The following is a 21,139-nucleotide window of genomic DNA, read 5'->3' on the forward strand; positions in this document are numbered from 1 at the left end:
AAAAACCAGATGAACCAATGATAAGAGAACAAAGAAAATAAAAGTGAAATTGTCAAATTAAAATCAATACTAGAGGTAATAATAAATATAAACTCAAGAAGCTCTCTCCATAATGCAGAGGAAAGACACAACATGAAAAATGATGAGAAAGAACATGATTGATAATGAGAAAGAGAGGGGAACAATCTAAGAATCATAGATGCTTCTAGAGAAATGAGAATAATTGAAACAAATATGATTAATGAAAGCCATAACTGAAAAAACATTTCAAAACCTGAAATACAGACTGAAAGGGCTTCACAATATGCTCAGCAAAATATGTGAAAAGACACCTCACCTAGAAATAGCCTGAAAAATGTTTCAATTATAAAGAAAACAAACATCCGGCAAGAATCCAGTAGAGTAAAGATAGCTGAATGCAATGTAGTCGGAAGCAGACAAACTTCCCCTCCACAGCACTAAATTCCACAGTTCAGTGGAAAGGAGTCTAAGGGTTGGAATGGTTAAGAGTTTATAACCACCCCAAATTTCAAAGCCCTCCAAAGTATCTTTCATGTGTATGGGCAACAAGAAAATAATTCTCAAACACTTAGTGGCTCAGAAGGCATACCAGTCTTCTATCTTTCTTGAAAAAAATTTCTGAAGATGAACTTCGACCTACTCATCAATCAATATTGGGAATGGGAAAATAACAATATTAAAAAAAAGGGGTAGTAACATCATCATGAACAACTCCATCAGACTGAACAGAACATTTTAAGGAGCCCACAGAAACGTGGATGGTCAAGGCTCTGTTCATAAGGCATTGAGACAAAAGCCGAAAGCAAGCGATTTCAGTGTGAATTTACATCTCGTACTAATGGACCTCTTATTTGAACATTAGCAATTTCTCCTTTTGTCAGAGATTATTACCAACTCCTAAAATGTGATCATAACTATCTAAACAAACAAATATACCCACATGTACATACCAAAAAATTGGAATGAATTACAAAAGAAAATTGATCATGGTCTTTTTGAATGATGGAAATATGGATGATCATTTCCTTTTCTGCTTTTCTCCTTTTCCGAACTTTCCTTAATGAGTTAAGCACACATTCTTTTTACAATTGGGAAAGAAAAAACCCTTTTATTAAAAAAAATCACATTTTTCTAGAGCTCAAGACCTGGGTATACATTTCTTCTGGTGAACTTACTTTTTTTTTTAAAGTATTATTGAATTAATATATATAAAATACTAGCAATTGTGCTCAATGATGTTAGCAACTACTGCTTTTGTGATCATGGATATATACATAAACGCTATGCAACTCAGCATTCTGGGAGGCAGTATAGCACAGTGGTTAAACATAAGAGTCAGATACTTCCTAACTGTGGTACACTGAGCAAATTACTTAACCTCTCTGTACCTCAGTTTTATCTACTGTAAAGTGGGGATGATAATAATAGCTCTTACTTCATAGAGTTGTTAGAGAATTACAAAGCTCTTAGAGTTAAAAATTAGTATATAATAAATGCCCAAAATGTTGTGATTGTGATGGCAATGCTAATGATGATGGTAGATGGAGGTGGGGGTAATGTTTCCATTACAAGTGCTAATTTTATAACACCCCTTTATATCATCAGAACATCCAATATTTAGTAGGGATGTTATATCAAGAAAAATGGTTCTAAATAACCTGACAGATGCTTTTTTAAAAAATGCATTCTCAAAAATATAGATTTAATGATGAACTCAATCTATTTCTAAGACATCAGAATGCTTGCAAATCAATTAGCTCTAAAGTATGGTACCAAATTTTATCTTTTAAAATTAATTATATATGTCAATGCAAACTATAAGTGAGCTCTGTGTATCAAGCAAGAATTTACATTTAATATTTTTAAAAATGGAATTGGTTCTTTTTCTTCTTTTAAAATCAAAGTATAGTTGATATGCAATCTTCTATTAGTCTCAGGTATATAGCACAGTGGTTCAACAGTTGCCCATATCATTAAATCCTCACCCAAACTTGTGCAGTTACTGTCAACCAATGTTACAGAATTACTGGTTATATTCTTCATGCTATACTACTATCCCCATGACCAACTTATATTATGATTGAGATTTTTTGTGCCCTTTTATACCCCTCATTCTCCCCACCCACTCACCCCAACCTCTCCACCTGGTAACCACAGTCACTTTTCAGGGTCTCTGAGTCTACTGCTATTTTGTTCATTTTGTATTGTTTTTAGATTCCATAAATAAGTGAAATCATATGGTATCTGTCTTTCTCCATCTGGATTATTTCACTGAGCATAATACTCTCCAGGCCCATTCATATTACCGCACATGTTAGGATTTCTTTCTTGTTTATGGCTGAATAATATTCCATTGTGTGCATATACCACCTCTTCTTTATCTTTTTATCTAACTGACAGATACTTTGGTTGATTCCACATCTTGGCTATTACAAATAATGCAGTAGTAAACAGCAGTGCACATATCTTTTTTGAATCAGAAATTTTCTTTTCTTTGGGTAAATTCTTAGAGGTGGAATTACTGGGTTGTACAGTGTTTCTATGTTTAGTTTTTTGCGGAACCTCCATACTGCTTTCCACAGTGGCTACACCAATTGACATTGCCACCAACATTGTGGGAAGGTCCCTTTTCTCCCCATCCTCACCAACACTCATTATTTCTTGTCTTCTGGATAGCGGCCATTCTAACTGGTGTGAGGTGACATCTCTTTATGGTTTTTATTTGCATTTCCTCAATGACTAGTGATGTAGAGCATCTTTTCAGGTGAGAAACATCTCTTTGGAGAAACGTCTGTTAAGGTCCTCCACCCATTTTTTAATCAGGTTTTTGTTTTTTTGGTGTTGAGGTGTGTGAGTTATTTGTATATTTTGGTGTTAAATCCCCTTATCAAATAAATCATTTACAAATATATTCTCCCATATCATAGGTTATCCTTTTGTTCTGTTGATGATGTCCTTTGCTGTACAGAAGCTTTTTAGTTTGATATAGTCCCACTTGTTCATTTTTATTTTGTTTCTCTTGCCCAGGCAGATGTGTCCAGAAAAAAAACTGCTCATGCTTGTGTTCAAGAGATTTTTGCTCATGTTTTCTTCTAATAGTTGTATGGTTTCATGTCTTATATACAAGTCTTTGATCTATTTTGAGTTTACTTTGGTGTGTGGAGCACACCAGTTTAAGAGAGCAATCCAGTTTCATTCTCTTGCATGTAACTGTCCAGTTTTCCCAACATCAGTTATTGAAGAGACTCATTTCCCCACCGTATATCCATGACTCCTTTATCATACATTTATTGACCACATATGTATGGGTTTATATCTGGACTCTTTATTCTGTTCCATTGATCTATGGGTCTGTTCTTCTGCTGGTAGGAGCTGGTACTTTAAATTATTCCAAAATCTAGCCCCTAATAATCAGTGCATGACTAAATTTTCAAATATTGAAAGCAGAAGGTTCACAATGTGGTGTCTCTGCCATGCCCCTCCCACCTTCCTTAGTGTAATGGTGGCAAACTGATTAATTACACATCATACACAAGGAAACTAAATCCTGGAAAGTGCTAAATCAAAACACTAGTGTCCTCTGAGTGTGAGATATTGTGTAACTCTACCAAGAACCTCATTTGTAGTTTTAAAGCCAGGAGAAGACTTTGTGAAGAACTGGGAGATATGACATGAATACAGTTGTTGCTGTAGTTGTTTAGCATTTCCTGTCTAATTGCCTTTTGTCTGCCTTTAGAAATACTGCCCAACTGCCACAATATGCCATATCATCGATTTTGCTTTATCTGACCCAAAGCACTGCTCAGTATCAGCTGAATGTTGGCTTCCAGCTTTGCCTTTGATCAAAAAAGAGCTATTTTTCCACTGGAGGCAAACTCCTTTCATGGTTATCTGTCAACTGCCAGAGAACATCTATAGGAGCCTCTGGAAAAGTTAAAAACTATAAAATACCATGTATACCACATTTATTTGCAATTGATTTTCTCTTTAAATTTATGTGATATGAAAAGCCTGACATTTTTAAAATCAGATCAACTTTAAATGAAGAATAACATCCAATATGATAAACCTCCCCAGAGAAAATTCCTTGATCACTAAAATCATTATCTTATAAGAATTAAAGAGTGTACATGTAGATATCATGTTCAAAGAGATGCATATGACTTTTAAAAGCAGACTGTACATATGCACTGAAAAATAATAACATAACTGATCATATTACTGCATTTTCCAGATGTTTAGCTTGACATTTTTGGAACATCAGCAATTGGAGCTGGCAGTTTCTTTGTGGGTACCCTCAAGGCTGAGTTTCATTATGTAACAATTAGCCTAAACAGCTGGTAATGAGACCTCTCTAGCTTAAACGGGTAAAAGAACTGTCTCAGGGATGGTCTCCAAAAGTACAAGGAAAACAGAACAGCCTTGGCTTCCTGTTCCTAAGATTTCCAGGCCTGCCTGATGTAATCTCAGAAGAGACTCCAAGGTCCTGAACAGTGGCGTTCACAGTCTGTGAAGGATTCAGTCAAATAATTCAAATACTGTCTTCCTTACCTGGTTACAAAACAGAGGCTGACACTGAGCTGCAAAGCACTGTGTGGCCCCATTTCTACACACACATTTGGCACACTGACTCAGGGGCCAGTCCTCCCCATCCTGAAACACTCGGCCTTCGTAGGTACAGGGTTCTGGAAGGTCAGAGAAATAAGAATTACAGCGGGGATTGAACTTGCTGATCCCATGGTGGACTGCAGGTATGTGCTGACCAGTGCAATCACACAGGGCCCTGTGTGAAGGAGGGGACCCCAAGCTTGGGGGTTAGCATACTGCTGTAACTATATAAGCTATCTTCATAGCTCTGAGTTTTGTAAGTGAAGTCCAGTGAGACTACGCAGCATGTGCTGAGGTCTAGGGCCTCAGTTTATATGTGGTCCCACTTGCCACTGCCTCCTTGTCTTCCTGGGATGGGTTCTCAGCCCCTCCCAAACCTATACCCACTGAACACTACCAGCCTCAAAATCACAGTGGGGCCCTGAGTGGGGGTGCCAGGGAGTGTATGTGCCCCAGGCAGCAATAGCAGGGGGATTCTGTGGGGGATCCCTCCCAAGCAAGTATCCCCATGCCTGAGGATGTGTGACATTAAATAGCAAACTAAAAACATGATATGATAGGTGAGAAAGACCATGGAAGAAAAGAGAAAGCTTTCTCCCTGCCACAGCTTTGTGAACAGGGGGTCCTGCATGTTTGTGTCACACCAACAGATTACAGAGTTGGCCCTGGCTGATTCCCCAGTCTCTTCAGGAAAAATGCTTCCAATATGTGTTTCTCGTGGAGGCTAACATGAAAGCCTGCTAATATGTAAGAAAGGATCCCACAAACCCAGCTCTGTTCAAGAATTTTTACTTGGAGGGTCGTTTGCCCCAAAGCAGCTGTCAGTCCTTTTTTGGTGGGTGGCACTTACCATGAAGTACATACTCCTTAGTTATAAACATGGAACAGGACATACATCCATAAAATATAATAAAAGGGGTATTTGGACCAAATGTGGATTCCAAGGCGAGGGCCTGGAAGTGTGCCCCTGGCCTGCTGAACTGTGCCTCTGTTTATAAGCAGCATTACCTCCACAGTGAAGATGCCAGAAAGACAAATTAAACACCTGCTTCCTGTTCTGTGTGTCTTAGAGAAAGATGCTATGTCATCTCAAAGACCAGCCAGAAGAATTAGTACTAGTGAAACTACAGAGAAGTGATTTGTTCATTCTTCTCTCTTCCAAGAGGCAGGAGGAACTAGCTTGCCCTTATGGAATCGTATCAAAGAATCTTTTTCCTCCTCCCTTCCCTTCTCAGTAGCTATGACTGCAGAGAGTTGCATCTGGTCAAGGCAAAAAAATAAATAAATCAGAGACTCAGAGAATCCCAAATTTGGAATGGAGCTTAAAGATTTGTTCCAACCTCACTCTCTGCAAAATTGCTTCCTGCCAAGTGCAAGGCTCCATCTGTTCCGGTTAGGAATGGGGTCAGGTACATCGCGGTTCCAGTAAGGAATGGGGTTGGGATGTTTGAGCCACATCAAACAAGAAAGAGAAGGGTTGGGATGTCACCTCAAAGGCAAAGAGGGTGTCTTTCTCCAGGCACATACTTACTCCCAGGGCCCACACAGACTGGGCAGCAGCCTCCCTCAGGGATGAATTCCAGCTGCTGGTGTCCACACAGCAGCGGGGGGCATGGTTGGCGGGAGCACCGCACTTCTCTGTGAGTGCAAGAGCACATGCTACATGGGGGGGAGGCCCACTCTGTCCCGTGCTGAGTTTAAGGGAAAAAAGAAAAGTAAGGTTATTGTCAAAACATAGGCTTTCATTTGACAAAGTTTTCTCTTAACACAAATAAGGCTGAAGCTCAGGAAAGGTGGAAAAAAGGCTCTAAGCTTGTAAGGTTGAGACCAGGGTTTGCAATGTTCCGTATCAGAGACCTATTAAAACACCTGACTCTCCTTTTCATTATCCCTTAGATTTATATTTGAAAATTTCATAAAAGCACAAAAAATTAAAATTATCCCAATCCCATCATTTAAAAAATTCTATAAAGCCCAAAGTAAAATATATACACATACACATTAACTGAATTCTTTATAATGGTTATTTAATTTTCAGTAGCTCTCAGCCTAATCCTGTTTCTTTTTTGTTTTTGTCTTTACTTTTTACTCTGATCAGTTCCCATACTTGTATGCTCACACTTCCTTCCCCTCCCGTCTCCCCCATTGATCTCATGATCCTGGGGAAAGCGTAATAGGAGCAGGAGGCCCCTGCTCCATCCAGTTCTCCCACCAATTGAACAGCCAACTCAGTCCCCAGAGTGTGCCCACCTGCAGAAACTGAATGTTCCTGATCCACGGTAGGCTGGGTGTGGGGTAAACTGCAGAATTTCTAGCATCTCCCACCTAGCCTTAGTCCATGTGCGTATCAATAGATGTTTACCACTGCAGCCTCCCAAGCAAGGTGTGGAGAGATAATGGCCACTCTACCCTCCACTCCGTTCCTGTTACGGAACCAGTGTGGCATCTCTCAGTCACCAAGGATCTGCTAGTGGAGTTCCTCCCAGAAGGGGCAGGAGGGAACAGAGGGTGTGCAAGGAGGCAGAGTGTGAGCAGCAGCCAGAGGAGACAGACAGGGCCAGGCCTAGCTAGTGAATTCAAGCAAACTAAGAAATAATAAGCCTTCCCCCCAAACCACTCTTTCCCTTGACTCATTTTGGTTTCACCAGCTTCACATGGGATTCGTACAGGGCCAGGAACACCTTTTCCCCTGGAGCAACACTGGGATACATTCCCAGCACTGGCATTCTATCAGTGTTCTAATAGATCCATGTTTTGAGTTATAGTGTGATTGCTGAGTACCAAAAGTATATAAATGAGCCGCCCTCAAATGTGATGCAGAGTGAGGCAGGGTGACTCTGAATATAAGAAGCTACAAATATGTTGATTGTTTAAGGAAGTAGCTGTCAAAATGTTATGTTCTAAATGGTAGACTGCAATAAAGGTGACCCTTTAGAAAATGTAGGAAAAAATAACTTAATGAATATAGTTTTCCTTCTATAATGTTTTCTTTAATATTGAAACAAGCTTTCCCTTGCCTCTATTAAATGTAGTGTATGATGATATCTATTTCAGCACAAATCACATACAGACTTCTATTAAAAGCATCACACATTTCAGGCACCCAATCATTTAAATGTAATCTGGGGGTTACAACTATGTCACCGAAAACCATGGAAAATAAACATCCTCTTTCTTCTCCTCAAGCCAGCATCCAGAGCAATTATTCATCTCTCTCAGACATGAAAGAACTCTCTTACCTAAACAAGTCAGTACCCCTTTATTCTGCAAATTGCTGCCAGGTTGCAAGCATGCCAAGTTTGATATTTAGAAATTATTAATAACCTGCACTATTATTGTAACAGTGATAGTAATAGGTAGTCAAAGTCATCCAAATATTTGGGAACCAAGTCCTCATCTGACTATCTTGAAGATTACTTTGCTTGAGGTGAACTCACTGAGAACACATGAGGACAATAATAAAAGTATTCACTGAGTGGACAAACCAAGGATCTCCTTGGACACATGCACGTTCAGATCCCAGCTTGGCCCTCCCTGCCTTGGGGTCTGTGGGTGAGTACCTTAATCTTTCTAAAACTGAAAGAGCATGACAACATCTCCTCTGCTGGGTTATTATAATGGTTAAATGAGGTAGCTTGTTAAAAAGTCAGCAAGTTGGGGTGGCAGGCAGGAGACAATTCTCTTCCATGGCCTTCCTCCTTTTCATACCTATGTGCCAATTGTGATTATAGGAAATGACATGAATGCCAAGGCCAAGTCCTCTCCCATCAATTTTTACTTTTTCTATAATTGAATATAAAATTTCACATTTAGTACAGCACATAACTGTGCAATTCTACAACTTGCTAATAAACTATTGGCTAATAAAATATAGGGGACAATTGACCTTTTTATTTTGAAAGGCCTAAGCATAAAAGCAAAGGAGGAAATTATGGGAGAAAAATTGATAGGTTCTAATGAGTTAAGGTCTATCAAAAACACACTATAAACAAAATTAAAAGGCAAATGACAGACTGACAAAAAGTTGCAAACTATATTATTTAGAACTAACATCTACTATATAAAAACATTTATAAGCAGTAAGGGGAAAAATATCCCAATGGAAAAAAATAGCAATAAGTTTCCAAGAACTCATGTAGTGGAAAAAGGAGAGAGGATTGAGCGTTTCCTACCTGCTGACTCTTAGCAAGCTATCTCATTCAACCCTCATAATATAAATAATAATATATAGAATATTATAGAATATTCAAATTTATTAAATGCAAACAAATATTATGGATAATATTTCATAATATCAAATAAGGAAAGAGCTTAAAATTCATAGTAGCTACTGTTGGTGAAGCCGCAACAGAGTAGGAGTCTTCCACACAAGGCTTTCCCTCATTATCGCAGCTGGAATAACTCAGCCAGGTGGGGCAGCCCAAGGTAATCACACTTGAAAAGAGGCTACGCTATCCACGATACTCCCACTGGGTTTATCATTAGAAACAGACTAACTTAAAAATGAATTTTAATGACCACAGGTGCAGCTTCAATACTCAAAATCTTTAGATGCTTTGACCTACTCATTTCACTTTTAAGAAGTTATCTGAAGAAAATGATTAATGATACACCAAAAAAGGTAAATATAAGGCATTCCATCTCATTGTTCTTTGTCAAAAAATTGGAAATAGTTTAGTGAAAATTGGAAGCTTCTCAAATGCCTAATAAGAAATGATGTTCTCCAAGAGTATGTTAGGGAACTAGTACAACATACCATTACATAAAAAAGCAAGACACAAACTATATACACAGTATAATCATAATTATGTAAAAACATATCTACTTATCTACCTACCTATCTGTCTGTACCTACCTACCTACCTACCAATCTATCTACCTCTTCCTATCTATCAACCTATCTGTCTATCTGTCTATCTATCTATCTATCTATCTATCTATCATCTACCTACATATCTACCTACCTATCTATCTATCTTTCTATCTCCACTGCCACTCACTCCAAAAAAAACTGAGAAAATAGTAGCAGTGGTTTTCATAGTTTGGAGATTTACTAATGGGTTTTTTTTTCTTCTATATTTTTCAAATTTCCAAATTTTTATCAGTAAACATTTTTTTTGTCACCAGAAAGCAAATTACTGTTTAAAATACTGAATGAATCATTTATATATCTTAAATACAGGCATGCCTGTATTTGTACACCTTAAGTATATGCAGAGCACTGCAATAAAGCAAATGTGGGTATAAAGAGAGTCAAATCATCTTTTTGGTTTCCCAATTCATATAAAAGTTATGTTTACACTATACTGTAGTCTATTTAGTGTGCAATAGCATTATGTCTAAAACATCAATGCACATACCTTAATTTAAAAAATACTTTATTGCTAAAAAATGCTAACTATCATCTAGGCTTTCAGCTAATCATAATCTCTTTGCTGGTGGAGGGTCTTGCCTTGATGCTGATGGCTGCTGACTGATCAGGGTGGTGATTGCTGAAGGTTAGGATGGCTGTGGCAATTTCTTAAAATAAGGTCAAATAAGTTGGCCATATCAATTGACTCTTCCTCTCACTAATAATTATCTGTAGCATGCAATGGTGTTTGATAGCATTTTACCCACAGTAGAAATTCTTTTAAAATTGGAGTCAATCCTCTCAAACTCTGCCTCTGCTTTATCAACTAAGTTTATGTAATGTTCTAAATCCTTTGTTGTCATTTCAAGAATCTTTACAGCATCTTCACCAGGAGTAGGTTCCTTCTCAAGAAACCACTTTCTTTGCTCATCCATAAGAAGCAATTCGTCCATTCAAGTTTCATCATGGGATGTAGCAATTCAGTCACATCTCCAAGCTCCTCTTATAATTCTGGTTCTCTTGTTATTTCCATCTGCAGTTACTTCTTCCACTGAAGTCTTAAACCCTTCAAAATCATCCATAAGGGCTGAATCAACTTTTTCTAAATTCCTGTTAATGTTGACATTTTGACCTTTTCCTGTGAATCATGAATATTCTTAATGACATCTAGAATGGCAAATCCTTTTCAGAAGGTTTTTAATTCACATTACCCAGATCCATCAAAGGAATCACAGTCTATGGCAGCTCTAGCCTTATGAAATCTATTTCTTAAGTAATTAGACTTGATAGTCAAAATGACTCCTTAATCCACGGGTTGCAGATTAGATGCTGTGTTAGCAGGCATGAAAATAACATTGATCTTCTTGTACATCTCCATCAGAACTGTTGGGTGACCAGATACATTGTCAATGAACAGTAAATAGTATTTTGACAGGAAAGCTTTTTCTGAGCAGTACATCTCAACAATGGGCTTAAAATTCCAGCAAACCATGTTGTAAACAGATGTGCTGCCATCCAGGCTTTGTTGTTCTATTTACAGAGCACAGGTAGAGTGGATTTAGCATAGCTCTTAATGGCCTTAGAATTTTCAGACTGGTAAATGAGCATTGGTGGCTTTGACTTCAAGTCACCAGCTGCTTTAGCCCCTAACAAGAGAGTCAGCCTGTCCTTTGAAGCTTTGAAGCCAGACATTGGCTTCTGCTCTCTAGCTAAAAAAGTCTTAGATGGCATCTTCTTCCAACAGAAGGCTGCTTCTCCTACATTGAAAATCTGTTGTTTAGTGTAGCCACCTTCATTAATTACCTTAGCTAGATCTTCTGGATAATTTGCTGCAGCTTCTACATCAGCACTTACTGCTTCACCTTACACTTTAATATTATAGACAGTTTCTTTCCTTAAAACTAATGAATCAACCTCTGCTAGCTTCAAATTCTTCGGCAACTTCCTCACTTCTCTGTCTTCATAGAATTGAAGAGTTAGGGTCTTGCTCTGGCTTAGATTTTGGCTTAAGGGAATGTTGTGGCTGGTTTGATCTTCTGTCCAGACCACTAAAACTTTTCCACATGAGCAGTAAGACTGTTTTGCTTTCTTATCATGTCTGTTCTTTCTTCATGTGTTCACTGAAGTAGACGTGTACTTTCCTTCCAGAACCTTTTCTTTGCATTTATAACAAGGCTACTGGTGCAAGAGACCTAGCTTTTGGCCTCTCTCAGCTTTCAACATGCCCTCCTCACTAAGTTTAATCGCTTCTAGCTTTTGATTTAAAGGGAGACACATGTGACTCTTCCCTTCATTTGAACATTCAGAGGCCATTCCAGGGATATTAGCTGGTCTGATTTCAATTCCGTTGTATCTCAAGGAACAGTGAAGTCTATTGAGAGGGCCTAACGAGAGGGAGAGTGACAGGGTATGGCCGGTCAGTGGAGCAGTCAGATACACACAGCATTTATTAAGTTTGCCACCTTCTACGGGTGCAGTTCATGGCACTCCAAAGCAAATACAATAGTAATATCCAAGATCATTAGTCACAGATCACCATAACAAATATAATAATGAAAAAGCTGGAAATATTGTGAGATTATGAAAAATGTGACACAGAGACTGAAGTGGATGCTGTTGGAAAAAATGGCACCAACAGACCTGCTCAACTCAGGATCGCCACAGACCTTCAATTACTAAAGAATGCAGTAGCTACAAAGCGCACTCAAACAAGATACACCTGTAAAGTAAAATTTGAAAGCTGCATATAAAACAACTTGAATGACTTCTTTATTCAATTAAAAGTTGGGAGATTGCTTCTAAACATCTAGACATTTTACTTCATTAAAACAACAGCTTGTTTTTGTTACTACTAAGAAACACTGTCATTTTTTAAACATTTGCAATCACATCACCTCCCAGGAACCACAAAAATTAATTATAATAACAACCTGTCAATCACCAAATGTTTTCATCTATAAAATGAGAGAGCTGTGTTAGCTAATCTCTTCAGTACCTTCAAACTCTCTAATTATGTGAATCTATTATTTAACTCAAGAGACATAGAATTAAGCAGGGATTCCCCCTTTGCAGTAAGCTTGAGAACTGTGGGGATGACAAAGACCGTTTGGCAGGGATCTGCATTGCTTGCTGTCGGAGCCCCACAAGAAGCTCCAGATGGTGAGCCACAATGCACAGAAGGATGAAGAGGAATCATCCCCACCTCTCTCTCTTTGCAAAAAGTCATGTCACTCTCCTCCATTTTCATCTCCTACTCTTATCCCTGAAACAGGGGTACTGCTCTCACCAGAGGGAAACTAGAGATAAGAAATTCAGCAGATGCTGAAATACAGATAGGTAGGTAGGTAGACAGGAAATTATATATAAATTTCACAGTGTTCTCTATACCCATTTACAAAAGCCTTGCTTTTTATAAATGTTGTAGCAACAAATAGAGCTTTGTAAAATCAAGGAATGATAGATAACACATAGCAATGTTTCAGCTGTGCCATCCTAACCTCATCAATACTTTGAAAACATGAGATTTTGACACTGGACCAAAGTGCATCTGGCAGACATCTTAAATTTATTCTTCTGCATAGCCAACTAACAAGCCAGCTTGGCTGCTGACATAAGTCCAAAGGAAAGATAAGGTCATAAAGTATTTGCCTGGCTTACCGACAGAACAACAAAATAATTTTTCTTCATATAATTTGTTCCTGTTATGAAGTTATAGATTCAGAATACTAAATATCTGGGAATGTTCAGCTCACATTATAATCACATCCTCTCCTTTGACGAGCACAAGGCTGCAGAATTCAATGTTCACTTCTTGCCTCACACACCTAAATGAGTACTCCTTCCAGCCTCGTGACAGGCAGAGTGGGCAGACCTCTCCCTCCGTGTGCCTCTCTTCACTCGGTGTGGGCATAAGGCACAACCAAGCGCCCTTTTCTTTTTGTATGAATCTTCAACAACTACCTTCTTAGACACAACACTATCTGGCCCTAGGATTAAATTAGTAAAGAGAGAAAGGAGGTGGACTAGTGGTCCTTTCCCCTCCCTTTCACAAGCTACTTTGCAGGACAAAGAACAGAGGGGAAGTGTTCCAATATTACTGGGGAAAATGTACTTCAGGATTCTCTCCCTCCCTGGCTGGCAAGGCTGGGCAGAGATCCAAATACTAATTTGAAGGGAAAGCTTTGGGGAGGCCATGGGAGAAACAGTCCCCCAAATGCTGGCTGTAATAAGTACATGTAAGACTCTCAAATAACCTGGAGTCAGCCAAAGGCTCAAGTGTTTTCATCACTCCAGGGAGGAAAGATGTCAGGACTTGTCTTGACTTGCAGGAATGCAGGCTATATAAGATTCTGCCTATTCTGCAAGCAAACAAAGTCCTCTAGTGCAGCTCCTTCCAGCAAGGCCGCTTCACTGAAGAGTGGCCTCTTACACAGCTTTGAGCTTGGCCCATCTTGACTGTCCTTTGCTTCAACCCTATTCTCCGAGGACAGTATTACTTCAACTGATTACCCTCCTGCCACACTCACTCTATCCTAAAGCCACTTCTAAATCTCTCTCATAGGGGAAAGCTTTCACTTCAGATCACCATTCCAAGTTCCAACAACACCAGGCTGTTTTATAGCTACTGGGAGAGGCTCCATAACCTGCCCTACGGGATGCAAGCCAGAGGCTAAAGAGAGAGGATTACTGCTGTTCAGCAGGAGAGTAAAGTGCTCTGGAAACTGCTTCCTAAGCAAGCCAAAAAGGGGGCCAATGGAAAGCCCCAAGACTCAGGGAAAAGCCTAGTGATGCAGGTCAAGGTTAGATTCAGAGCAACCCCAGACAAGCATTTAACCACTCAAGAAAATGAATAATATTAAGAAGGATTTGGCAAGAATCTAGAGAAGTGAAGAAAGAGAGGAAGGCCAGAGATAAGAAACATGATCATTTTTCCTTTAAAGACTAAAATTAGATGATTTTGTTTCAACTTAAAAAGAAAAAATTCTTCTATCTCTATCTGAAGAAGTAGACCACTAGAGATTCTTTTCCCTTCAAACTGTAGTTCTTGAAACACAGCCTTTTTCTCAGTTACATCAAGTGCCAAAAATATAATTATAATACTTTCTGCGGGAGTACATTTTGAAAGTTGCATATGGGAAAACAATGTGTGGATATGTTCTTCCCCAGTTTAGAGCTTTCCATGTGATATATTACTGCAGAATGGGTGGACTGAAAGGGAGTGGGGGTGAAGGAGGACTTTCTGAACTCCCCCAGAAACAGATAAAGGCTAAATGGATTTCTAACCTGTCATCAGTCCTAGAAACACCCAGCCACACAGGTAGTTGTCAGTTACCAACGTGCCCTTAAGACAAGGACATGGATCCACTGGAAAAGGGATTCACTCCTTGTTTGAGTGGTCCAGTCATCGTGTTTACTGAGCACCTACTCTGGGAAAAGTTCAGTGCTAAGTGGTAGGTTACGAGGGAGACAAGGAAAGTCATGATAAAAGTGACAGGGAGTATCGTCAATGTTCTCAGGCATGTTAAATCAAGATAAGAGGACTACTTAATGCAGACTGAAAAATGTTAAGTGTCACGAGAGTGGCCACACAGAGATTCACTAAATTCTGATGTCCCACGTTCCTGATATTACCACTTATTTGAGATGTCAGATTTTCCCCTAATCCTGACCTTATTTTGGATCTTTGTATGCATGCTCCTTCACCTGAAAGATTCAGCTTGTTGTCTTTGACCTTGAACTACACACCTATTCCGACCATTCTGAGTTGGCGTCACCAGTCTCCCTGCAGCACTTGCCACTCCACATGGGACCCCCTTCTGTGGCATGTGAACTGACACCACCTTGTAAACAAACTTTATCAAGCAGCACAGCAGGACATGTGGTGTGAAGCCGTTCCCAGCATCGAGCCTGCCTGGGTATCTTTCAGTCACACATTATGCAGAAGTGAAAGAGTGGCTTCCTTGCATAATTAGGAGACAGTGGCTCAAGTTAGATATGATCCTGTCCCACAGGGATAGTGCGCTGTACTGAGTGTTAAGTGCACACACTGAATAGCAGCCTGGGGAGGATAAACCAAATCCCGCTAACCTATGCTCTCTCCTGAATGGGGAGAGGCCCTAACTGGGGAGAAGTTTTCTATCAGGTGAAAGACAAGGACTAAAGCAAACAGTCTCTTCCCACCACATCAACTTCACCAGCTGCCTCAGGGTAACATTTACATGAGTGAAAATGAACTGTATCCATTCCATTCTCATAATTTCTATTATGAACCTCACAATGGCACTTTTCATCAGTGTTTAACATCTCTAAATTAATCCTAGAGGATCTGGAATGAGAGATAATAAATTAACTCTTAAGATCAATTTCTAGGACTATGGGCCTAACCAGGGGTAGATGAGCATTTGGCCCCTTCAGGGAAATCTGGCCATGCCTGCAGACATTTCTGGTTGTCAGGACTGGGCAGGGTTGAGGTTGGGGGTGTGCTACCAGCATCCAGTGGGTGGAGGCATGGGCACTGCTAAATATCCTAGAGTGCACAGGACCCCCACAACCCAACAAAGCCTAAAGTGTCAGCACTGCTGAGTTAGAAATTCTTCCCCAAAGGAAAGAACCCTGAATCAGGAGTAAGAAGACCAGGGTTTTAGGCAAGCTTATACTATTTATTAGTAACATGATATTAGGCAAGTACCTTAAGCTCTTCACAATTCAACGTTTTCATCTTTAACACAGGAGTATTAATTTCTGCTCTACTCATTGCTCAGGGTTGTTTGTAACTATCAAGTGAAAAAGTGCATGTAGTACACAAAGACAAGGTGGTACTTTACTATTTAGCACCACAACTTCTTCAACATGAAAATTCTCAGACTACTCTTTGTACAGTCATAAATTCAATCTACAAATATTTACACAGACCTATGAAGTAGGACAGGTCTCATCTTATCTAACACACCCCAGTGCCCATGGAAAGTCAAAGGCACTGCAGGTCCTCCACAGCCCAGACAAGGGAAGCAAGCTTCTCTTGCCGACACACATTTGGCTTTCAGCTTTTCCTTGCCAGCAAGGTGCTGATACAAAGCCAAGCACGGGTCCGGAAACACTCACCGCGTGGATGTTCTTTCCGTGACGGCAAGACCCATGAGTCCTCGGCACACACTCAGGGCAGCACTGGTTGGCACCTATCCGAAGCACTTCTCCCTGCGCATTTACAAACACTCCATGTAAAACAGCAGCAGCAAACTAGTCACAGCGGCTCATCGGACCCCGAGTCATCTCAGATTCACATTCACTGCATCTTGATTTCAAATTTCCTTGAAAAGTGTCTACATCTTCTCACATGTAACAAAGAATGCTATTCACTGGAAATGCTCCATCTGAGTGTCACACAAGAAAAGCACTCAGGCTGAGAGAAGAACTGTATCTCTCTAAAAGGGTTTGCCTCTGTTGAGAAGACTCTGGGGAGGTGTCCAGAGCTAGCAGGTCCCTAGCTGTCCCGTGGAGGTGGACGCTCAAGTTCTAATGTTTACTTTTACCTGGACACAGAGCAGCAAGCCACAGGGATGGACAGGTGACTGAAGGACAAGGCTGGGAGAGGAAAGTAGAATTCCTGGGCTCCAATAAAGATCACCTTGTCTCTCACAGTTTCTGTAATTGAAATTGTGTTTCCTATCGAGATGTGATACTATCAAGGGAATGGGATTTATTGGGAAGTTGTCATGTTAACTAAGCATCCTTTTGCCACTGTGAAGAGACCATTTATCTGAGTTATTAAAACTATGGAGCAAAGAACACACATTTGTCTTTGGAGCCCAGTGAATCTCCTTTAGATCCTCTGACTCATCTTGTGCCCCCACCATGTATCTTTGTGTCTCCTCAAGTCTAGAGATGTGGCAGAATGGCAACTGAATGATTTTGATCAAGAATGGTTTAAAAGAAACCCTGCAAGAGGCAGGAAATCATGGCTTGTCCACAGAATAAAAGTCAATGAGTCAATGAAGAACTTAACCAGTAGAATTTTTTTAAAAAATGTGTGTGTAGGGGTGTGTGTTCATATGTGTGTGTGTATGTGTGTGTGTGTGTTTATGTGTGTGTATTAATGTTTCTTTGATATTTTGGGCTGCTTCCAATAAAAAAAATTGTACCTACAAGAAAATTCAAATTTAAAATAACTACTTTCACAAGAGTAGGTGAGAAATGAGACCAAGATTTTCAACGGTTAATCCACCAAACACATAAATACATTGGTAACAGTGACCATCAAATTCTCTCTATTTGCCTAATAAAAGATAAAACATGACATAGAATTTTTATAAAACTGTACATATTATTCAACATTAATGACTTTTCAGAAAATTGCCCTCCAAACCCTGAGAGGAAACTATACTTGTCTAATTTCCACTGAGACAGTGACATGTAGGAAATGTGTTAGCCTAATTTGCACTAAGAATTTCAAACAGATAGAAAATTAGATAATCCAAGTGTTGTATATATCCTAACATGCAAAAGAGGGAGCAAGGGAGTAAGGCAGGTAAAAAGAAAGATTTCAAAGGATATTTTATGCCCCCAAATTAGCTTTCTTTGTTTTATGTAAAAACTGATTTTAAGATTTGTCCTCAAAACTCATTTCATAAATATTTTTTATTTGCAAGTGGTAGTGGAGGAGTCCCCCCCTTGAGACTACCTATTGAACTGGTGGAGCATGAAAGGTTATTTGGGACTAAAGGAAGAGCAAAGAATGTTGCATGTGGGCACTTAGAGAAGGAGAGGCAGGGAGTTCCTGGGACCTTACCATGTGACCGTGTATAACCCTGCGAGCTGTGGGCTACTCGGAACACATACGCCTATTGTCCCCACAAGATTTGCACTGGGGAAGTTGGGAAGTGACCGCATGGGCACGAGGCATCATGGAGATCACTCGGGGAGCTGGGCAAGATGACCTGCCTAGGATCTAAACAGACCAACTAACAATAATTCTGATGACCATTTGATAATTATGGCTAACAGTTACTGAGTACTTAGGATAGCCAAGTACTCTTCTAAGCAAATGTGTGTATATGTTTGTATATATAATTTAATTCTCACAAGAACTTGATTAGCTAAATATTATTATTATCTGCATTGAGGTTTACAGCCCAAACCCAACCATGTAACACAGAGTTCCTTTTGCATGGCATTGTTCTCTGTGCACATATATCCTTCAGAAATTCTGAAGAAAGGATGGGTTTTTACAGGACTGGGTTAAAGAGTCAAGCTTCTAAATGCTCTGTTCTCTTTCTTCTTAATCTTTCTCTCTCTCTCTCTGTCCCAATTTAACTAGCTAGTTAGCTATTCTATACGGATATAGATGTAGAATATTTTATATATGATTACAGGATGAAAAGAAAGAAGTATCGATCAGAGTTGCCACTGACACTGGGTTGGTCATTTCCAGTCCACTCCTGAGCAAAGCAGACTCCCTGATCCCAACTCCCATCACGTCGTGTCCTTCAGAGAGGTCCTTGAGCACTTTTCTCCCTGCCGTCACCAACCAGCTGCTGGCCATGCTTTCCGGTTCCTGCTGAGGCCTCGACACCCAGTGCTCCCACCAGGATCTCCACTCTTCTTCCCCATTAATATGCCAGAATCCCAGGCTTGGGTCTAGCCCACGGTTTGCCTTCTCCTCTCCTACGACTGGCTAGTAGGTGCTGCTGAGAAAATCATCTATTATGCAGCGTGGCACCCACACAGGCTCACAATGTCCTGCTCCCATGGGCCCTTAAGACCGCCCACAAATGCTTCACCTCAACCTCAGTCAGTCCCTTCCTCCCCTCAGTGACAGCTCCTTTCAACTCAACCTCACAATTTTCACAAAGTAAGCTCATTAGGTATAAATTACTTCATGACCCTGCCCCCTTTCTTACTCACAAATTTAACTATTTCTGTATCCACCTGTGGCTCTTTCCACTTTTAGAGAAAGAGATGTCCTCCCCACCCCACACTGTGGAGCCCATACACTCTGTTCTCCAAACCCCACTCCTCATTGTTCTCTCTGTCTCCCCTCCCCCACCCATCTCCTGTATCTTCACCTTTCCCCTCTAGGTCATTCCCCTTTCCTCCCTAAGGTTATCATGTCTCTTTCGTGCTAGCATCAAAACCAGAAACCAAAACAAAACCTTCTCCCCTTCCTCATTCAGTCATTCTGTAAATACTGACTGAACGTCCTCTGTGCACACACTATGCCATTTGATGGGCTGCTACAGTGAAGACAAGGTCCCTGCTCTCAAGAGGCTGAGTCTGCAGGAAGAAGCAGACAAGGAAACAGTTGTTTTCAGTCTGGTCAAGAGCTATAACAAGGGCAAGCACAAAGCTGCGTGGCAGCACACACAAGGGCCCGATGGTTGGGGATGGGAGGGTCAAAGAGACTTCACAGAGTGCTGGTGTCCAGCCAGTGTCCTATTTCCCCTGCCATTCTCACGGAAGCTCCCTGAACAGCCTTCACTGGCTTCCTTTTCTCACTTCCCATTAATTTCTCAGAGTCCTCAAATTTTCATTAATTCCCCGGGGCCCACAGGTTGCAAATCCAATGGATCATATTAAATTCCTCACCCACTTACTCCTTTACCTGTGATCAACATTGTTGATACAAACCCCTAGTGGAGACTCTACTCTCCTGCTGCCATGGTACTGCTCACTTCTCTGACCATTTCTTACCTCTTACCTCTCTTAATCTTTGCAAGTTCCCTCTCTATAAATGTTCACCTTCCCAATAGCGACTGCATTCCCCAGATTCCACTGATCTTGTACTCTTCACAAAATCTCTTTGGATAAGCTCAATAATTCTAAAGACTTACACTATGGGCTATATGCTAACGATACATTATATTTGCAATCTTACCTTCTCTAAGCTTTATACTCATATATCCTGCTGCCTTTTTTGGCATATCCACCTGGCTTTCCATGGACACTTCGAAGTCAATGTTTCCCAAAGTGAAATCATCATTTTCCTTCCTGATGGGATGTTCTTCCTCATACCCTATATTCTCAATATCAGTTAGTGGCTCAGCTAACCAACTAGGCATCAAGTCAGCAATATGGGAGTCACCTCTCCTTCCCTTTCCCCTCCTAACTTCACCCAGTTCTGCTGATTTATCCACTGTGTGTTTCTGGAGCCTGCCCTTCCCTCTTCATCCCTGTACTACCACTGCTCTGCTTTAGGCCCTCATCCTCTCATCTGGACTATTTTCACAGCCTCTGAACTATTCCCCTTATTTCTAATAATATGCATTATCTTTGTAAAGCCAGAGTGATCTTCCTAAAGGAAAAGCTGGTCATTCTACCCATATGCTGGAAACCTGCATTAGTAGTCTATCATTTCAAAATTAAAATTCCCAGCTCCACAGTACAGCACACCAGGCTTTCCATGACCTTGATTTTACCAACTTTCTAGCTCCTCTGCTATCCATTCATTCAGTCAGTCCAAAAGTAGTTACTGAGGGCCTACCATGCATCACGCGCTATTGTAGGTGCTGAGGATATACAGTGAATAAAAGAGATAGTTGACAAAATTTTCAGTAAAATATATTGTATGTCAGACAATAGCATCAGGAAGAAAAATAAAGCATGGAAGAAAGATAGGAAATGTGTGTGACAGGGTGTGGAGATTTGTAATTTTAAATAGAATGG

The 21,139-nt window shown here is 40.2% G+C and overlaps 1 protein-coding gene across 5 annotated transcripts in view; it reads right to left on the bottom strand.

The window, feature by feature from the left end:
• Window positions 1-21,139, bottom strand: part of FRAS1 (Fraser extracellular matrix complex subunit 1) — a 445,842-nt gene that overhangs the window by 244,620 nt on the left and 180,083 nt on the right. For 4 of the 5 annotated variants that reach the window (XM_073237419.1, XM_073237416.1, XM_073237415.1 and 1 more), the window contains 3 exons: window positions 16,583-16,675; window positions 6,161-6,320; window positions 4,573-4,706 (listed from right to left, as the gene is read on the bottom strand). In XM_073237419.1, coding sequence (XP_073093520.1) covers window positions 4,573-4,706; window positions 6,161-6,320; window positions 16,583-16,675 — 387 coding nt within the window. The remainder of the gene's footprint in view (window positions 1-4,572; window positions 4,707-6,160; window positions 6,321-16,582; window positions 16,676-21,139) is intronic. The other variant, XM_073237418.1, reaches the window with a different exon arrangement.

The sequence above is a fragment of the Manis javanica genome, chromosome 5, assembly GCF_040802235.1.
Source record: "Manis javanica isolate MJ-LG chromosome 5, MJ_LKY, whole genome shotgun sequence".
NCBI classification, from domain to species: domain Eukaryota; kingdom Metazoa; phylum Chordata; class Mammalia; order Pholidota; family Manidae; genus Manis; species Manis javanica.